General features: G+C 35.6%; 2 protein-coding genes across 2 annotated transcripts in view; both read right to left on the reverse strand.

Moving 5' to 3' along the window:
• Window positions 1–22,392, reverse strand: part of RhoGEF2 (Rho guanine nucleotide exchange factor 2) — a 184,491-nt gene that overhangs the window by 85,423 nt on the left and 76,676 nt on the right. The window lies entirely within an intron of this gene.
• LOC149896706 (uncharacterized) lies at window positions 15,332–16,246 on the reverse strand. The gene has a single exon (XM_090117128.1). The coding sequence runs from the start codon at window positions 15,941–15,943 to the stop codon at window positions 15,332–15,334; it is 612 nt and encodes a 203-aa protein (XP_089973254.1). The 5' UTR covers window positions 15,944–16,246.

Consider the following 22,392-nt stretch of genomic DNA (forward strand, 5'->3'; position numbering starts at 1 on the left):
GCGTTATAATAAATTCCTACTCCGAACAAGGATCGTGTTCTACAACTCTAAAAACGCTATTCAAGATTTCTACACTACTAAAAATAGACTAAGTAAAACCAATAACACTTTAATGCCTGTTATGTGAATATCTCAAAAAAATTGAGCAACAAGTTAGTGCCATGAAATACGTATTTCCTATATTATATAAGTACTATTAGTACTTGAACTTTTTCAATTAACGATCAAACTAACAATTACATTAGAAATAACACATGCACCTTACCACGTAAACACGGAGATATCACATGTAGCACGTAAACTAGAACATAAATAACTAACAAACAGATTGGCGAAACACCAAGCGTCGGGAGTATCTGGATATTTTCACATTTCCCGAATACACATTTGTACTATTCGATATTAGGATAAGGCTACTTGCCCATTGTGCGGTAACATATGACTCATCGTAAACATTGAAAATAAAAATCGTGTAGATGAACGGAAAAACAACACAATACTCAAGGTTTTTCTGTTGCTAACGAAAAGCAATAGCAGCATTTTTAATTGTTTGGAAATTTTTGAAACTGCGATAAATTATGGTGAATTATGAATCTTTTTTTACAGTAGATTGGGAAGCGCTTAACCAGCTTATATAAAAATCTAAAGATTGATACAATTGACTCCATGTGAGGTTAGTTAAAACATATAAAACGTAGTAATGTGAATTTAATATTTAGTTTTATAACATTCAAATGCTTCGAGATATTTTTGAAGAATATAAAAAAATCCACCACAAGTGACTAGGCGTTGCCCTGGTTTGGCAAATTTTCTATTCTTCGCTCGTGATCAAATTTTTGTTCGATGTTCAACGAAGCGATGCAATGTGTTCACACCATACAAACACACACGTGGGCGAATAGTTTGCATCTGTCAGAATGGCATTGCATCCGCCAAACAAAACTGTTCTGTTCACCGTGTACCAAGGACGCCATTTTTAAATACGTTATTGTTGGATGGTTATTTTTAACGTGAAAATGAACACGAAAATTCGAGGGATAAAATTTATCTTGATTGCGTTTGGAAGACATGTTTAATTTTGAATGTTTACTATGGATTACCTTAAAAAGAAGCTCTCTAGAACTTTGTCAAAACATTACAATTGCTTATTATATTTATAAAAATTAAAATTTTTTCATTATAATACACGAACAATATATATAATGTTTCAGCAGTCAGCTACAAATTCAGCAAAACAACAGAACTAGTAGTGTGTGATTTGCCACAAATCAAAAAAATCTCTTCTTTTTCCACTATATTTTTTTTTATGTATATATTATAACGTAGGTAGGTAGGTAAATACAATTTTCATAATATAATCAGGCAGATATCAACACAAAATGAATTGGCAGCTTACAAAACACATTGAAATCTGTTTCCCGGAAGGTACGCATTAACACTTTCATTGTTTATAGAAATTGGACTATGAATTAGTTTCTCAATACTTTTATCTTCTTTAAAGTCGCTTTTGCTTTTTAATAATAGATAATTTTCACTATTTTAGAACGACATTTAAATTATTTGAAAATATAGATTGTTTTATATGTAAGTCGAAAGTCGAATTTTGCATATATGGAATGGCTTATTTAAATAAGATTTTTTAACGTTCGTTTGAACGTTAAAATAGAAGAAAATACTTAACGTAAACAATATCTAAATAACAAATAACCGGGATGATAGAACAGGACCAAAACAATGCACACACAGAGCATAGCAATGTCAAAACCACTGGCAAATACATCACATATCTTATATATAAAACTAGCGACCCGCCCCGGCTTCGCACGGGTGCAATTGGGTGCAATGCTGATACTAAATACACTACAGAAAAACTTTTAACGTTGTATATAAAAACATAGCGACCCGGCCTGCCGGTGCCGCCGCAAACGCTACGTCCCGCAATGGTCCGGGAGCCAGCAGCAGATTTTATGACCAAGTTCCTCTCAAGCGGTAATTAGTAAAATGCATCAAAGTATAGTATTATGAAGCCTCGTGAACGTCAGCTGGAGCTCGGTTGGGGGGAAGAGCAGTTGTAGCCTCCCGTATCAGCTGACGGTTTTTCCACCAAGATACAGCCAGCTGACATATATATTTATCCACAGTTACATATCATCAGGTAAATTTTTATTTGAGAGGAAATAACGGAAAATAAATTTTTCTTTAAATTTAACTTTCATGTTCGAGACACCAGCTGACGTATAATACACCATGTTGTAACCAGCTGACTATTTTTTTTCGTTGAGATATTGGGTTAGCTACAATTTGACAAATTTTTAGCTGAGAGGAAATGAATGAATGAATGTATGTTTTTTCCTATGTGCGTGGGAGGCTACAACCACTCACCCCCCCAACCGAGCGCCAGCTGACGTTCACGAGGCTTTATAATACTATACTCTCATGCGTCTGACGAATTATCTCTTGAGAGGAAATAGTTAACCAAATTTGCACCTGGCTCCCTAACCAGCAATTTTTAAATCTGTAATATCTTCGAAAATATTCACTTAAATCATACGGTGTAAAGGGCCATATAGATCTATATTAAATGAACAATGTATTTAAGGTATTTAATTGGTTAAGTATTAATGCTGTATTGGTTAAAATCGCTTCGAAAATTAGCCATTATTTGTCGTAAAAAGTAAATGACAAAAAAAAGTTATTGTGGGTTATCCATAAGAGATAGACATATGCCATCGCGGACTTTTCTGTGGACCTTTTCAATGTGTACAATACTTAGTACATTATTTTGATAAAACTCGTAGGGTTCAGCCTGCGTTTGCAATGTAAGCGGAAAAAATGTAATTATTTACGACATCACAATAGAAACCTCAAAAATAACAGTACTTCTCCACTATTTAATGGATGTTATTATACATATAAACCTTCCTCTTGAATCACTCTATCTATTAAAAAAAACCGCATCAAAATCCGTTGCGTAGTTTCAAAGATTTAAGCGTACAAAGGGACATAGGGAAATAGGGACAGAGAATGCGACTTTGTTTTATACTATGTAGTGATAGTGATTCTCGTGTCACAATGTTAGTCTGCATACTCCTCCGAAACGGGTGGACCGATTCTCATGAAATTTTCTGTGCATATTGGGTAAGTCTGAGAATCGGCCAACATCTATTTTTCATATGTACCACGGGCGAAGCCGGGGCGGACCGCTAGTAACCTATAGTACTGTAAATTCATTCAAATCCGTCCAGTATTTGTCTCGTCAAAGAGTACAAACATCGTCCCAATTTTTCGCATTTATAATATTAGCAAGACTAGGCGTATCCCATGGTTTTGTCCGCATTAACGTGATGATAAATAACCTATAACCTTCCTCGATATAGGGGCTATTTAACACTAAGCATTTTACATATCGAACCAGCAGTTACTGGAATTAGCGCGTTCCACCAAACAAGCTCTTCAGCTTAATACATCAGTATAGATGAAGACAGCTATTCCAGTACATTCTACCGTAAAGCTATGAATGATCCCGCCCATTCATACAACAATGGTATTGCCAAAATCGCCATTCATCTGCGAATGTAACTATCGATCAGCGAACACAATCTTGTTTATTGTTACTGCACTGTTTATACATAAATTCCTTTACGTTTGAATAAAGCTAGATACGTTTATAAACAGCACTCCGTTGAAACGTGGGCATAAAGTTGTGTTGCTAATTGTGGTGCAGATTCTGAATCTGTATCTATCTTCATAGCTGGCTTTTTGAATAGACTATTGGAAATATTCCTTTGCGTTAGTTTAGCGAAATATTTTGTACCTCACAAGCTTGAATCGATACATAGACGACAGACAAAGTTAACGAAATTTGCCTGTCTTCTATGTATCGCTGATTAACGTATTTTATCGGAACGTCTACAATCACCAATACATATTTTACTGAATTATCATTTCGCTGCCCCCAATCCCCACGTTATACAAATTAAAGCTTAAAAAAGACGAAGCTGATAATTTTTAATTAGGAAGCTGACCTAAACACAAATCACCTGTATGCAGCCGGTCCGCTGTGAGGCTGCGCAAGAGCCGCTTGATGCTGCGCCGCCTGCGGACGCCGCACGCGCCGTCCGGCGAGCTCATACCGCCATAGCGCAAGCCCCACTCACACTAACATACGATACACTGGCACTTGTCAATGTGGCACTTGACGTTATATTGGCACTCGACGTCAATATAGCACTTGATTTTACAGTAGTTCCGGACGTCGCAATGGGACTTGACGTTACACTGGCACTCGACGTCGAATTGGCACTTAACTTCAAGCTAGCACAGAACGATGCACTTTCATTCGTCGTTAATTTAGCACTAGGTACAATAATGCGAGTTTCAATGTTCGACGTCGAACCGGCACTCAACGTTACAGGTTTCTTTCGAGTCATCACTATTCGGTTACTTATTAAAATTTATTGTTTCGTTTCTGATGACTTCTTGTTAAATATAGAATGGATAGTCGTATAACAGTGTTCGATTTTAAGAATATGTCTAAAGAAGTAATCCAATTAATCAGTAACAAGCTACCGGAGTAAAATTTTCAAGTTCTATTCCACGAAATACATCGATTACTTGTACATACGATTACATGGCACCTACAAAAGTACCCAGCCTCAGTATTTGCAATGCAAACTGCGTCTTAATCACAGTAATTACGCGACACGGGCCCTCTGCGCAAATATCAATCAGAGAGGATTAGCTGTACGTTGTATGGGCACCTAGAAACTGTAGGCGCTGCAGAGATGTGACATGAAGTAGGTAGATAAATAAAGTATTGATGATGTCTCTATGTGGTAAATTTTATTGAAGCAATTGGTTATTATACAAAGTTATGCAAGATACATGAAATAGTGAAATTTTAATTTACATAATTTATATTTACTATCCTTACAAATTACGAAAAACTTCAATACAAAAAGAAATTCCTCGAAGCCTTCAACGTTCTCTTTAGTGCTGAGCTTAGAGCATTCTAATAATACCCTCCTCTATATGCATAATAGTATTATTATAATATTATCCTGTTAATCTAATCATAAATAATCTCGTTGCCCGCACTGTAAAGAAACTTCCCTAATTAATTCCACAGCACACACACACACACACACATGCACTTGCATGACGTCACATGCTTGTGTGTGTGACAGTGCAACGTGGTCCGAGATCAAAGAGATTAGCCGCCGCGTTTCATCTGGATTATAATATAATTACAATGGCGCGCGCACTATGCTCTGTGTCATGATTAAACTATACTAGCCGCTGGCCCCGGTTCCGCTTGAATTGAACTGAATACAAATTGTGCAAAATATGAAAATATGCCAAAATTCATGCACATCTGAACAACTACATTCCATGAAAGACTTAAAATCATGCACCCTTAAAACCTATCACATTTATAGTAGCAATAGAAATTAAAATAGACATTACATCACGTATAATTCCCACCACTTCGAATCTCTCATTCCAAACATTTGTGTAACAACTAAAAACATGTGATTATAGAGCAGAACGAGCCATAACGTTTTATTATTACACCCCGTGATATAACCGTCGTAAACTCGCATTTATGACCGTTAAAAAATGCGCCGAGCTCTGGAATGTTCGTGGTACTTGCCGATTGAATAGTTTGATATTAATCATTCGTATCTTTGCCTTTTTACCTATCCCACAACTGCTTATAATATGGATCTAAATAATTGACTAAAAAAGAAGGAGCAGAGGACAATTTTAGTTCAACCTGGATGTCAAATTTTGATACAAAAATTGGTATTTCCGGTAAATAATACTCCCATTCCTTGTAGCACAAGATTTATCAGATTTTTAATCAAAGTAGTTACAATGAAGGTGCTGTCTCTATTTGAGTAAATAGTAAAACATGTTCACATGTCCAAATCATCGTCCACTCATGGCATCACATTCAACATTTGTCTATTTCTCCATAATCAAAATCACACTACATACAGACACAATATGTACCTACCTACCAATAACCATTAAATGCTATCTATAATTCGCAAATACTGGGGCGATATCGTAAATAAGTTGGGTCGGTGGGAGCTATAAAAATGCTTTGACCACTGGGCCATAAAATAGGTCATAATATACTCCGATAGCATTTGAGCAAGTCGCCCAAAACATGATCGGCTGATGACATTTTACCAAAAATTATAACCAGCTGACTGCGAACGAGACACTAAAAATAACGAGATTTCTTATATAAAGGGTTATATTTTTATTTTTATTGAATTAAATTTTATTATACGGCAACATTTTTTTTATTATTTTATTGTTTGCTTATTACAATACATTTCAAATGAAAATAATTTTGTTTCCACTTTCTGAACAATATGAGTAAAACTGCGTACATTACAATTCCTATCATAAGCAAAGAAAGATGAAATGAACTACATACTTACTTTATAATATGCATGAAAAAAGTGCAATGTTGTTTGACCGTTTCAAAAGTATTTACGAGTACGTAGAGTTATTATAGAGTAATGTATTCACTATTATTTCAGAATTTTCTCATACAATAATACACAAAATGCATGTTTTTGCATTGCTCAAAACTAAAAACAAGTGGTACGGGAGCCAGGTGCAAATTTGGTTAATTATTACCTCTCAAGAGATAATTCGTCAGACGCCTCAGAGTATAGTACATATTATAAAGCCTCGTGAACGTCAGCTGGCGCTCGGTTGGGGGGGTGAGCGGTTGTAGCCTCCCTCGCACGTTGGAAAAAAAATACATTCATTCATTCATTTCCTCTCAGCTAAAAATTTGTCAAATTGTAGCTAACCCAATATCTCAACGAAAAAAAATAATCAACTGGTTACAACATGGTGTATTATACGTCAGCTGGTGTCTCGAACATGAAAGAAAAAAATTTATTCCGTGATTTCCTCTCTTATATGTAACTGTGGATAAATATATAGGTCAGCTGGCTGTATCTTGGTGGAAAAACCGTCAGCTGATACGGGAGGCTACAACCGCTCTTCCCCCCAACCGAGCTCCAGCTGACGTTCACGAGGCTTCATAATACTATACTTTGATGCATTTTACTAATTACCGCTTGAGAGGAACTTGGTCATAAAATCTGTTCATGGCTCCCGTACCAAAGAGCGTGTGTTCTTGGCAAGATTCAATGATAAGTACCTCAATCGTCGTCTTATTCCAGAACGTGACGGTATTGCCATGACGCGACCTTGTTATTTTACTCTAAACGCACCTAAAGAAGTTTCACTTCAAAAAAAAGTACACCTTTTATACTCCGTATTAGGGCAGCCTAGATTAAGGTCTAAAGGGTTAAATCTAATGTGTTTCAACTCGATTTGATAAAGCCCTGGCCGATTTTTCAGGCCGATTGACAATTAAGTTCGCAGGTGCGTACAGGTACTATATCGCGAAAGGTATTGGGACGAAATTGACCTTGTATAGTTTTACACGTGCTACTATAAATATATTTTACATATTTGGAACATTATTATAAGACTATATTATTGCTTATTTTATTGGCATTAAAATTATTAAAGTACACCTATAATCCAGTCTGTAGGTATTTATGCTCTACAAAAGGTGGCGTAGAAAATGTTTTGAAACGATATTGTTTAGGTATGAAAGGTTAATCAAAATCCAAGTTTTCGACCTTGACGGACCCAGGCGCTAGCCGCCATCTTGAATTAAAGGTGCTAAAATTAGGTATATTTTAAATAACTTCTCAATTGTTTACTAAATCACAAAAGTGTCTATGAGAGGTTCAAAGAAGACAAAATTACCTACATTTTTTTCATACATGATTATTCTGTAAGTCTTAAAGGTAAAAAGTTACAAGCGACGGAAATAATAATATTTAAAGAAATCATATAATTTTAATTTTGTTTAAAAATTGTACAGCTATCATTTTTTAATTCTCTTTGATGGCCCGGGCTGGTTAATGGTGGCTTCTTCATTATCGTCGCTGAAATTTTCTGTTTCATTGTCTTTATTTTTAGTTTCCAACCATGAAATTTCGTCATCATGACCAGAAGAAATCGAAGACGCTGGAGCACGCTTTCTAGTAACTTTTTACGGAGGGGACATGGATAAGGAATCCTTAGAAGATATCCGATATGAACGATTCGTAAAGTTATCAATAAAAAGTAAATTTAATCGACGAAATTTCATGGTTGGAAACTAAAAATACAGACAATGAAACAGAAAATTTCAGCGACGATAATGAAGAAGCCACCATTAACCAGCCCGGGCCATCAAAAAGAATAAAAAAAGATTGCTGCACAATTTTTAAACAAAATTAAAATTATATGATTTCTGTAAATATTATAATTTCCGTCGCTTGTAACTTTTTACCTTTAAGACTTACAGAATAATCATGTATGAAAAAAATGTAGGTAATTTTGTCTTCTTTGAACCCCTCATAGACACTTTTGTGATTTAGTAAACAATTGAGAAGTTATTTAAAATATACCTAATTTTAGCACCTTTAATTCAAGATGGCGGCTAGCGCCTGGGTCCGTCAAGGTCGAAAACTTGGATTTTTATTAACCTTTCATACCTAAACAATATTGTTTCAAAACATTTTCTACGCCACCTTTTGTAGAGCAGAGGCTTTTACATTTCCCCACAGACTGGACTACTAGTCCTTGAAGTTGTCAAATTTATCAATATAACATGAAAATATTCATAACAAAACATCACATCCTATATTTTCCGTCAACCTTATTTCACGCTACTTAAATATAACTTGGTATAATTCAACAAAATAGCATACAAAATGTCTAATCCACCAATAACCACCGTCTGACGGCGCCACGCACAAGAACAACATATATACGAAGCCATTCGCACGCGTCTGTTTAATTTACTCATCCACATTTTTTTACAATCAATAAAACAAATGCAGCGCGAAATAAAAACGATTACACAATACACGCGAGTCGATAAACGTAATTTATTATTATTTATTGTACGCAGTTCTGCGCGAATGTACTGCCAGACCTTTGGCACGTCGCCAATAAAACTAGGGTTGACAACGATAGGAAAATCCTATAGTATTAAAGAATTACTGCTACATCTGGAAAGAAGACGTAAGAGAAAGCGTATAGCGGCACTAATACTATTGATTTTCAGTTAAATAACTTATGAAGTAATAAATATATATTTTTTTATATTTGGCAATTGGCAGCCCTAGCGTATTCTATTTTATTGTTTCAATCCGACATGTGATGTTAGGTGAAGAGTTGCTATTATCTCATTTCTTAGAATTGAAACGAAAGAAATATTATTAAGATTTAGAAAATCAGCAAACCTGGCTTTTCATTGTAACTACATAAAACGACCTATCGCAGTAAAACCATATGGAATATATTTTTCACTGAATAATTAATACAGATGTGAACAAAACGTGCACAAAATTTATAATTATTGCATTTTCTCTTGTCAATAATAATAAACATACAAGTGTAACGCCACGATTTGACCTAAAAAGCGGTGAAAAGTTAAATTTAGCATGGAAAGTTTAAAAAAGGAGTGCATTGCTCATCATTTTATTCATTTTGTACGCTTCAAATGAAAAACTTCGAACAAAATAAGAAAAAACTAATAAAACATCACATAGCTTTTGATTAATTGTATCAACATACAGGGTGTCCCAAAAAGTAGTGATGAACAGAAGCTGGGAGGTAGAGGACCTAGAGGGCTATCTGAATCACCCCCATGTGTGTAAAACCAATAAATAGGTGTTTAATTACCAGAATTTTTTTTAAATAAGACTGCGAAATACCTAAAGATTTTGATAAAAACAATATTAAATGGCTAAATTTTAAGCACATGGTATCCCCAACATTATTTCCAGCAATTCCAAAAAATCCTACAATATTTTTCACCTAATCTCATCCTACATACTCAGCATAGAAAAGCACATAAACCCTGCATTGTACACACTAAAAATAAAGAATTACGGCAGCCTAGAGGCTCCAGTCTCCACTCGGCGCACGTCACTTCGCCGCACAAAACACGAATAATAAAAAACTATGATACTACAAAACTACGATAGGCGCTTTTGTTAACCGCTGTATAACAACGGGGTGACGAGAGAGGATCGTTTTTGTTAGGAATAGCTAATCTGAGCTTAGTTATTTCTTTATTTCTTTAGTTATGCTGAGCTTTCAGGTTAAAAGTTGTACAACTACTAGATTGGAGATCAGATTCTCAAAAACCAACTAATTAATTTATAAATTTCAAAGCTTCATTGATAAATAAGGCGAACTTAGCTGGTGTTAATCCTGATCATTAATAAAATCCAACAATTCCTATTTTAGGACTATAATTCTTTATTCATTCCTTCCGCCAGTATACTTTTTGTAACTTCTTGTGAAACTGCATCTTTACAGTAAAATGTGTTATGAAACATGATAAAGTTCACAGAGCATCTATCATACTGCTCTTCTATTAACTTAATTTCAATTACAACTTTCTCCTTAAGTTTCCACACGTGGATATTCCGCGCGCTGCACTTACAAGCGAGGCACAGAAATAACCCGGCCAAATTGCGAGGAATGCAGCCGATATTGTGTTATCAGGCTGGCCACGGGCCAACCGGTCAAGGTCGTGTTACTCATCGCCACCCTTGCGCGGTTGGGTTGCAGCAAGCTCCTTAAAATTCTAAATCCAGCCAAATTTGGCGGATAGGGACTATATTTAACAAATAATAAAAATAAATATCATGGTCAAATCGCATGGTCAAATTTCCCATATACCTATTTCCAGAAACAAAAATCATCCTATGAAATATTACTACACATCTTCTGCACATTTCACTTCATCGCATGAAGATTTCAAATTATTCATCGTCTATCTTGCGGGTATGAGCATATACTAGTCCTGCCCTTGTATCATGATGTCTTTAAGCTAAATTATTTCCCGCTTGGGAATATGAAATGAAAAGAAAATGACAGCGCTAAATAGGTCGTCTAGCGCCATCACTTTTCTAAACTGGAAATAATACTGCTTAAGACCTCTGTAGTTCTGTACCACACATCTGGCTCACACTGTCATTATCAGTGATTACGCGAGTAAAGCCGTTAGCGGCACGTGTCTCGTGTCATCTGTTCAGAGACGAGATCGGAATCCCGGAAGCTGTGTCCTTCGTGCGACTTCTGGCACGTGCTGGATTTGGATAGTGGACAATATTAGTCGATATAGGTGTCGAACTATAGTCATTTGTATAGAAAGCTATTAGGTAGATTGCCAAGTTAGGAGACGAGGATTAACGAAAAACTTATTGAAACGTTCGAGTAGCTTATCCTGTTTAATATTTCGGGTGTATAACTAAAAATTCGAAAAAATTTTGACTCTTACAGAGACATAAGACTTTATATGACCAGAATTTTGTATACAGAGCCTATAATAGCAGCAATAATGCATGCCACACAATCTAAACAGCCCGAAGAAAACTTATACAAACATGATCCCTTTTTCCCGAAAGATTTAAGAAGGAACTTAAGATGAAAATACCCTCTACCGCAGTAATATCTAGTGATTTTATGACACCCGTTTTAGCGTACCCTCATTATTATTGTACGAAGCGTCTAGACGCGACGCGGGCTTTAGGGTGTTTATGTGACGAGATTTTATGGGACATTCCTAAAAAATAGGCTGTTGAAAACGTGTGAAATATTTTAATAAGAAAACAAAAACAAAACGAACTACGAAGTACTAGCACTACTATAATGGACGATTACGATCAAAAAAGTGTAACTGCAATTACATTAAAAAAAACTAATAAACTGTAAGTGTAACTATTTCTAACAAAAAAAAATTCAATTCATCATTAATTAATATTAATGTAAAAAAAATGATTTTACAATGTACATGATTTTATTGCACCAGTGTTGAAGCATATAAATAGGTAAGTAATATCACAGCAAGCACAGAAAAAAATAATATGAGATGTAACATTCTTGCTATAGGTAGTTATTCTAAAAATGTAAAACTTATAGTCACCAAATGCTGTGGACGCTACAAACTTCCCACAAGAGGCTTTGAAGTCAACAAGAGCGAACTTTATAGAAACACTCATGAAACAATAAAATTTAAAACTAACCACGATAAGTGAAATTATTTACGTAATTTTCTTTGTGAATTTGTGGGTATTATTTGTAAAATTAACAATTATTCAATTAGACTTCTTCTAGAAGCACTTTTGAAACGTCATTAGGTACATATTTTTAACATTTACTTTCTAAGCTATTTAAATTTGTACTCTATTATATGAACATGTCCTATGAGAATTGTCATTTTAAGCTGATTTTTATCATATCGACTATTTAGCGTACCACATAAATCAACCCTAGGTTCCATCGATGCTTCATGCATACGTATGTATATATAAAATGCACACGGTGCATTTAACCCTCATTAAACTATTACAGGCCTACAGGACACGCACTTGTAGCGCTAACAGCCGCTGCATCATTTCATCGTTTACGCTAATTAAATCCAAACAGCGCTGCAGCGCTACAGTCGTTGCACGGGAAGTAGAGGAGGGGGGGGGGACTGAAATGGTGCCGGTAGATCGATACCGGAACTGAATTCTATTACCGGACAGTTGGGCAATGCCACTTAGCGTAGCGTCAACAAACAAGGGTGTATGGTTTAAAAATAATAAACCATGGTGTTCAATGTATGTAAACGTTCAAGGGAAAGGGTATCGGGATATTTTTCATATATTTGGTTATATTTGCATTAAGATAAAAATGTTGAATATGTAGTATAGTGTACGATACTGGACGTTTAATATTATTTTTACAATGGAGAATGTTCACTAATTTTGATTATTAGCACTCCATATTCTCTGTCAAAAATAAATAATACTAGTGAAAAAATTACTTCGATACGTCAATTAGTTTCCGATTTAGAAGTAAAACAAGTTGTAAACGCCCGGTGATGGTGTGACGTCACACCACAACACGCTCAATCTGGCTCACTCAGTCCGCTAGCGATCGCGCGCCCGTGCCGTCGAAATTATAATTAAATACTTTTAAAAATGTCCAATCCAAATACCAGAAAATCATGTGTTGTTCCTAAATGTAAAAATACAACTACCAATTCGCCGGATAAGTTGTTTTTTATAGTTGCAAAGGACGTAAGCTACATACCTATTATGTATAATATGTATTTTGAGAACATTGCAGCTGTTTTGCGTTATCCTTTGTTTTCTATACAAGTTTTAATCTATACTAGACTGTGCTTCTGCTCTGCTCGTATGGGCTAAGTATAGGTAGATGGCTAGTAAGATTTTTTCTTGTTTTAAGTTGAGAATGATATGGAGAACTATACTAAAATATAAGTTGGTCGGGGGAAGAATTAAACAAAAACAGGGTATAGTTCCACACAAATTCAAATGTCAACAGGAAAATGAAGATAAACCTCAGAGATCAGCAGTGCAAAAACGCAATCGTATAGAATATTTTGAGAAACTATTAAATAAAGATGAAACTTTGGCATGACTGTTATTTTATTAAACGAATAATAATTACTATTATTGGACTATTAACGAAATTCGCGGACGAAAACCCATCAAAATACTGCGCAAGCTATAACACCTACTACAGCGCTGCCGACTTGATACTAGGGTGCGTATAAAGCAAAATTACCAATCTTCTATTTGATGATACGTGATGAAACCAAACGTTTATCTCGAGAAAAAAAGAGCGCCAAAAGTGGTTTATCGCCGATAAAACCAAAACTAAAAGTAATTACACAAAATGCTCTGACAAATATCTTGCAAATGTTTTAATATAATTGTTTATAAAAAAAAATCATAATAAGTAGGTATTACCATGTCAAGTAGAAAACGTAAAAGTGTGAAAATTAGAGCTAACTTGGTGATTTTTTTTTATCGAGTAAATTTTAAAATTTTATGTTTTTGATTAAACAGAATCGTTGAACATATCATCTAGTTTGATATATATTTTATTTTTTAGATTTGGTCTTGAATATTACACGTATCATCCAATAGAAGATTGGTAATTTTGCTTTCGCGCGGGGACGCGGCCGCGCGGCGCGTTGTGACGTGACGTCACAAGCGGTCACGTGACTATTAGCGGGACTCGATATTTTTCGAAACTTTGAATGCGTATAAAATCAAAACTACTTGGTATTTTTGACTACGACAAAAACTAGTGTATTTGTATACATACAGGCTTTACTGAGACACAATTTCAAGGGATTTGGCATACCTAGTAACATTCTTCATTATGCAGTTTTTGCTGTAACCTGTTGTTGAGTAGTGCTTCTGTACCCCAAGGTTGCCCAAATAATAATGTCTTTCCTTTAATCACTTTATTACTCTTCACAATATATGTGTTGTTAGAACTAGCCGTTAAGCACTACTAACTTATAATTCTAATAAAATGTAGAAAGCGTCGGGGAAACAATGTGGACGCACACATATACAAAAGCTCGGTCAGCGAATTGCATATGTGTGTCCCTACATTATTCCCCCCCTTTTTCAAAAAAATTATACACTCCAAAAAATACAAAGACAAACACAGAAATTACCGTAAAATACAAATGAGATAACAATGCAATACTGAATACACATATGAAATCGTAATATTTCTTAATTCTACATCATTAAAAGATATAACATCTAAACGGCTTAGCCTAATTAAAATTGATCGGATTACGTAGATAGATTACGATATGGTCACACACTCACTATTCACTACACGAATTTATCCTTATGTTACAACTACGTTACGATATTACTTATTTTACGCGTATCCCGCAGTGGGCGGCGCAGGCTGGGTCGCTTGCCCTAGCGTCGCGGACGCTCGTCCTTGGTTGGCCTTATCCACCTCGCGGCGTAACCAACTCCTGATCCGGCGATGGCAAAAACCACGCAGGCCCAATAGAACTATGACCGTAACGATCACAGCCAATATGATCGTTACGATGACCATGGTGTTGACGTGATCGTCTATACTCCTGGATTCTATTTGCACGTTTGCAACTCCTCCAGTTTTCTCTTTTGTTGCGTAGTTACCCATGTTGTTACAAAAAAAAAATATATATTATATAAACTAATTGCTAAGATAGAACTGTCCCCACTGCGAGCTGATTAATAAATGAATGTGATTAAATACTTGCATAAATAAAGTTTAATAAAAATGTTAAATGAGTGACCATATTATTACCTATGTAATCCGATATAACTTACTAATATAGTACAAAAACAGGAAATGCTAAATAGGCATCTTCAATGCGCAAAAACAAAACTATCGCATTACTTCATTATTTCGCCAATTCCGCTGAAAGGGTGGCTACTTCAACGTCTTCGTGACTGGAACTCCTGTGTCTCACTTCCGCCACCTGATTGGAACGTGTGGCTTCTGCGACGTTATCGGCGATCACTGCTAGGCTGTTAAGGTCTTTCGTTTCAGCGACCACTAGGACGGCCTTAATTGTAGGTGGCAGATGACCCTGCCACAAAACTCGAAGTGTATCATCTGGAATTTTGTCCCTGGCCAGGTCACGCATCCGGTGCAATAGTTGGGAGGGTTTCTGGTCTCCCAATTCCATCTCTCCAATTAGTTTTTCTATTTGACGGTTTTTGGAATCCTCGAATAATGTTAAAAGTTTATTTTTTAATTTTTGGAATTTGTCTGTGTCCGGCGGTTTTTCTAAAAAATCTGTGATTTGTACTATTACGTCTTTCGGTAACTTAGATATGACTAAGTCGAATTTGCTTTCGTCACCTAATTTCTGCGGGGCCAAAATTGCTTCCACACGATAAAACCACACACGCGGCTGGTCCACCCAAAAATCTGGTATCCGGGACGAAACTGTAACGGCGAAAACTTCCGACGACGGCATCGCTCCAAGGTTTGATGTAGGCATCGTCATATTTAAAATTTAAATTCTTCTAATAAATCTTCGTCTTCAAAATAATATTTAATTGTATTAGAATTTCTTGATGTTCTTTGTCGGGGGTCACCAATGTTGAGTAGTGCTTCTGTACCCCAAGGTTGCCCAAATAATAATGTCTTTCCTTTAATCACTTTATTACTCTTCACAATATATGTGTTGTTAGAACTAGCCGTTAAGCACTACTAACTTATAATTCTAATAAAATGTAGAAAGCGTCGGGGAAACAATGTGGACGCACACATATACAAAAGCTCGGTCAGCGAATTGCATATGTGTGTCCCTACACCTGTCAAAAAATTAGTGCAAGAAAATTTATCATTATGTTACGAAGCACTCTTCATTTGCCGCTTTCTATTATTCAATCAACTTACAACACCTATCCACCACCACACGACAAGAACACAAAACTTCAACCATAACAAATAACACAAACTAATTTGCTAACGCTCCCGGTGTTCCCCGCACGCGACACGAGCCATCCACTCGCGCCAGCCGCTCGCCCGATTTATCGCACGCTAATGCACCGCGCGGGAAAAATATTTATTGCATTTGTAATAGATCACGTGGCACATCCATAATGAATTTATTACGGCGTGTGTTTCAATCGATTGTTTTGAAATTGTAGGGCGGCTTATTGAAGATTTAGGTGAGGAATAGCTTATGTATATAACTGATAAATAGACATAATTTAGGACAATATCATAAATCGTTATAAGGTACAAGTAAGCTAATAAGAAAATATATTTCTGATTCGGTTCGAGTTCGAAAATGGGAAAACAGTACATACTATGAGATCCGAAACTAGCTTAATGTTTAATTCATAACCAAATACCATCCTTGTCTTGTCTATTTACATTCGCGCGTAAAATCCTGTTCAACATAATTTTGAAACTAACCTCATTCACCAACTTGGGACATTCCACTATTCTACATCTAAAAACAACGTACAAACATGGGCTACTAAAACCAAAAAACTTTTCCATCACCTAACACATATTACATCAGATAAACATTCCACTGTGATAGTAATCCTTTGAACCCGCTCCCTGAAACCCCCAGGCTAGATAGTACCTCGCAGACGACACCTCGGGGGTTGCTTTTCATTGGAACTATACTTCGTGTTTTCGCATAGTCAGCTACTGCGTACATTGCTTTGTTTTTAAACGACAGCTTTGTATGGAAAAGCTATGGAAGTGTGGTGTTTTGATTGTATGATGATAAAAGTACTGAATCTCGAGTTTTTAATGGACGAGTAAACGATAAAAATGTGTCATATAAGCATGAAAATCATTTTGTTATCTGTTTATGATAAAACATATATAAAGCAAAATATTGAGTACCTACCACTATGTATCCCTATCTTTATGCAATTGGTTTTAATTTCAGTGCGTTTATGAGGCTTCGAATACGCCTTTACAGTTATAAAATGTTGTTTTTCATACAAGAGATAGAGTATAGAGCCGCAAGACAATTTCTTACATCCAATCCTTTTAACCATACCATCATACATCCATACTAATATTATAAATGCGAAAGTAACTCTGTCTGTCTGTCTGTTACTCAATCACGCCTAAACTACTGAACCAATGTGCATGAAATTTGGTATGGAGATATTTTGATACCCGAGAAAGGACATAAGGCTACTTTTTATTGCGAAATATGTACCACGGGCGAAGCCGGGGCAGACCGCAACCTATACTCAGACCGTATTTATCAAAGCTACATCTGCGACTACAACAAAAAAGAACCACTTACAAATATTTGTACGTCCCTCAAGGCTCAACAAATCTCGGTTCCCTTTAGCAAAAACAAAAGTATAATATCCTTAAACTGTTCCACGCGTCCCCCGGGACCTTGACCCCATACCCCGCTGTTCTATTGGCCCTTTGCGGAGCCGTGACGACACCGACTACCGACAATGATCATAGGGACGGATCGCAACAAATAGACAATAGGGCTTTTTTTGTGTCCTGCACGTAATATTTTTTTTACTAATTTGTCATTAAAACACAATTTCTGGTAAAGCATATATTTAATCAAGGAAGCTAAAGATTCTCGTAAAAATAAATTATAAACGCAATACAAAGCGTTCTCTATAATATGTACTTCATGTTCACTGCACTATTTAGATTTTGACGACCTGTAGGTTGCAAATTGTTATAGTTTAATTAGTTCCTTAACCTCTCAACACACTAACTCAAGACTCATTATTCTGTTCACAAAACGAAAATAAGTTATTTATCATAATCATAACTAATAACATTACACATGCTACATTACGTGTTTATGTCATTAGCAGTTATTTTTAATAAGTTTACACGAGAAAGTTTACGTAAATGCAACCAAGCCATTACAGCTAATTTATTAACACACAACTATATAAATATAGACGTATTTATCTATTTTTAGCGAAAGTAACACGCTTTTATTAGCTTCGCCTGTATGTTTGTATGTAACCAATTCCTTTAGTCTCGATTTTTTAATATCTAGGGCGCCAAATACCAAATCCGGCCCTGGCCCACCAAAATACGGTTCGTTTACTAGCAAATAGGACACTTCAGAGCACCTAATTGTTTTCATTGTTCGGGAAATAGTCAAGTGTTCTGCTGAAACTTAGAAATGAGTTCCCTTAATTGTTATATATTAGAGTCCGTTTTTCCTTTCATAGTGAACTAAGTGAACGGTATGAAATAATAATTGCTTTTAATAATATTAGATTTAAAAACTCGTATTGAAAATAACATTGTATGTGATTTTTATTGTTCTAAAGATTCCAGCATGTTTACAAGTTCCATAACAATTTCATCCAAATACAGTAAATTGGAATAGTCGTATTAATGTATGTTTTGTGAGGAGTACAGGAGTTATTACATAGTTCCTAAATGTTTGAATAGATTTTGATATTTTGCTTATTGTTTGCTTGAATTGAAACATCTAACGTCCAGGCAAACAATTCAATTGTCCAGCAACATATCTCCGTTAAATTCTCATTGTAATTTCTCCTTCAGCATATCTGACATTTTAGAAGTTACCACTCAATTGTGACGTCAGAGGAACGGAACCGGGTCACTTCCATTGGGAATGTTATGTATAAGGTCAACTTGTCTATTTCATTATTGGCTAACTTAACTGTTACATAGATATGTAAAAATAATTTTAATTTTAAGTTGTGTATAAGTTAGTAGTTGGATTTCGTGACTTCACTCGCTTGGCACCCGGACGAAATGCTATGTAGCCTTTTATTAGCTATCTCAATACAAAATTTCATATAGAAAACAGATCCGATCAGCTATTTTAAGTGAAAGAATAACAAACTTCCATATATTCCTACATTCTTATAACCTTTCGCGAATATAATATTGGTAGGAAATACGATTGCTCTCATATAAATTCTTCGAGTATTATTAGTCTTGAAAATGAAAATGAAAAATATATTTATTTCATACACACAATTTTCAATGACAGAAAAAGTCTTATTAAAAATTTAGGGCCGATATTTCACTGCTTGGATAAAACTTATCCGTCCAATAAAGTATTACACGATAATATTAAAATGTCACGTAAACTGTCAAATACGGGCAATTAAAATACGTTTTTAAAATGGTAGTGTTTTTACATTATTCGACGAATAAGTTTTAACCAAGGATTGAAAAATCAGCCCTTAGACCTTTTCTCTCTTACAGCGTCCATCTCTTTGACGTCATACACATAGCGAAATGGTTGATAAAACTACAATACACCACGGCACGGGCCGTGGGCGGCGGTATCGCATCCTGCTTGATATAGCTGTACATTGACACCCTCAATGTATATAAATAAACCATAGCAATTGTTATTATTGGTTACAGTTTGCTAATTATTTACGGGGATTGATTCTTAATATCCTGATATCAGTAAAGTTGATTTTCCGTGAAGTGCATAACTATGACAATGCTTTAAAAGTATAGGCTACATGATTTTAGGTGTATCTTACGTAAATATTGATTATCTGACATTTTAGAGAAGTTGCTTTTAAACCTTATAACCTTTATTATAACGAAACGAAATTTAGTATTTTGTTAGACACATACATTAACAGAGACTTATATTTGGCACCAAACAACGTATACAGTTAAAATTTAATAAACGAGACAGAACAAAAACATAATATGATGCCAAAATGATGCCCACATTAGCATATTGTGTTGAAAATAAAAAAACACAAAATAATATCACAAAAAACGCACTATCAACACCAAAAGTAAACCGCACACAGACCGAAATACAATCAAACTTTTTAACCATCTTTTCTCAAAATTTTACGAAAATTTCGCACCTCAACTCGTAATAGTTGCAAAAATATTTTACTATACACCTATTTTCACTATATTTTTATTTACCGCGCTATGTTTGCAAGCACGATTCATAACACACTAAGTGGGTGCATAAGGAAATAATATTCTCGATATTATATGCACTTATATGGTATCTGTATGGCCGGGGGTGGCTCTGAGCTCTCGAAGAGAACCCTTTCTTTCGAGCTACGCTATCTTTTGAGGATAATACAATACGCGGTTTGAGACGTTTTTAGCAAAGGGGCTTGAAATCTTTCTTTTTTTTCGCTTGTATACTCAAACGTACTCAAACGTGAAATATCTCAAATGACAAACTTTAGTTTAATTTTCAGATGAATTTCCTGAAAATGTCTGTTTTGTATAAAGTTGAAAGTAGGTACATTTTATTCAGTTATCAGCTACAAGTGAAAAAACATAGTAATCTACTACTAGCCTAATATACAGGGTGTAATCGTTAAGTGTGCACAGGCGATTTTTCCGTAAGTATTACAGATAACAAAAAACTTTAAACTGATATCGAAAGTACTTAACCTAATGAGTAAAATGGCGGTAATAAATTTTTAAAAATAAATCGAGAAATATCAAAAAAATTATCTTTAAACCCTCTCATACATTAAGTATGAAATATGAATATCCCATATACATTTAATATGAAAGATTTTAACTTTCTTTTTCTTTTTTTTGGTTTTCTGCTTTAATTACTTCGCAAATTTGAAGTGACATTTTCCACGTTTTTCCGGACATTTCCACGCATTTTCCGTACATTTTCACGCATTTTCCGGGTATTTTCCAGATATTTACCAGGCATTTTCCGGACATTTCCCTGACATAGCCTGTAAATGTCTGGAAAATGTCTGAAAAATCCCCGGGAAATAACCGGAAAATGCCTGGGAAATGTCTGGAAAATATCCGGAAAATGCGTGGAAATTCCCGGAAAATGCCTGGGAAATGTCTGGAAAATATCCGGAAAATGCGTAATAAATTTCCGGAAAACCCGTGGAACCTGCCTGGAAAATCCCTGGAAAATGCGTGAAAATGTCCGGAAAATATCCGGAAAATGCGTGAAAATGTCCGGGAGAAGCGTGGAAAGTGCTCGGAAAATCCCCGGAAATTGCCTGGGAGATTCCCGGAAAATAACCGGAAAATACCTGGAAAGTGTCTGGAAAATATCCGGAAAATGCGTGGAAAATTCCGGAAAAACCGTGGAAAATGCCTGGTAAATATCCGGAAAAGGCGTGAAAATGTCCGGAAAATATCCGGAAAATATCCGGAAAATGCGTGAAAATGTCCGGAAAATAAAATGCGTGAAAATGTCCGAAAATATCCGGAAAATGCGTGAAAATGTCCGGAAAATATCCGGAAAATGCCTGGAAAATGTCTGGAAAATATCCGGAAAATGCGTGGAAAATTCCTGAAAACCCGTGGAAAATGCCTGGAAAATCCCTGGAAAATATCCGGAAAATCCGTGAAAATGTCCGGAAAATATCCGGAAAATGCGTGAAAATGTCCGGAAAATAACCGGAAAATGTCTGGAAAATATCCGGAAAATGCGTGAAAAATTCCGGAAAAACCGTGGAAAATGCCTGGAAAATCCCTGGAAAATATCCAGAAAATGCGTGAAAATGTCCGGAAAATATCCGGAAAATGCGTGAAAATGTCCGGAAAATGCGTGAAAATGTCCGGGAGAAGCGTGGAAATGTCCGGAAAATATCCGGAAAATGCGTGAAAATGTCCGGAAAATATCCGGAAAATGCGTGAAAATGTCCGGAAAATGCGTGAAAATGTCCGGAAAATATCCGGCAAATGCGTGAAAATGTCCGGAGAATGCGTGAAAATGTCCGGAAAATATCCGGAAAATGCCTGGAAATCCCCGGAAAGTGCCTGAGAAATGTCCGGAAAATGTCTGGAAAATGCGTGGAAAATATCCGGAAAATGCGTGAAAATGTCCGGAAAAAGCGTGGAAAATGCCACTTCAAATTTGCGAAGTAATTAAAGCAGAAAACCAAAAAAGAAAAAGAAAGCTAAAATCTTTCATATTAAATGTTACATATGGGATATTCATATTTCATACTTAATGTATGGGAGGGTTTA

This window comes from Colias eurytheme, chromosome 27 (genome assembly GCF_061535395.1).
Source record: "Colias eurytheme isolate Ceu_HAF_F1 chromosome 27, ilColEury1 Martin Lab GWU primary, whole genome shotgun sequence".
NCBI lineage: Eukaryota > Metazoa > Arthropoda > Insecta > Lepidoptera > Pieridae > Colias > Colias eurytheme.

Coding starts and splice junctions, on each gene's coding strand:
- LOC149896706 (XM_090117128.1), bottom strand. CDS start 15,943: ATGACGATGCCTACATCAAACCTTGGAGCGATGCCGTCGTCGGAAGTT.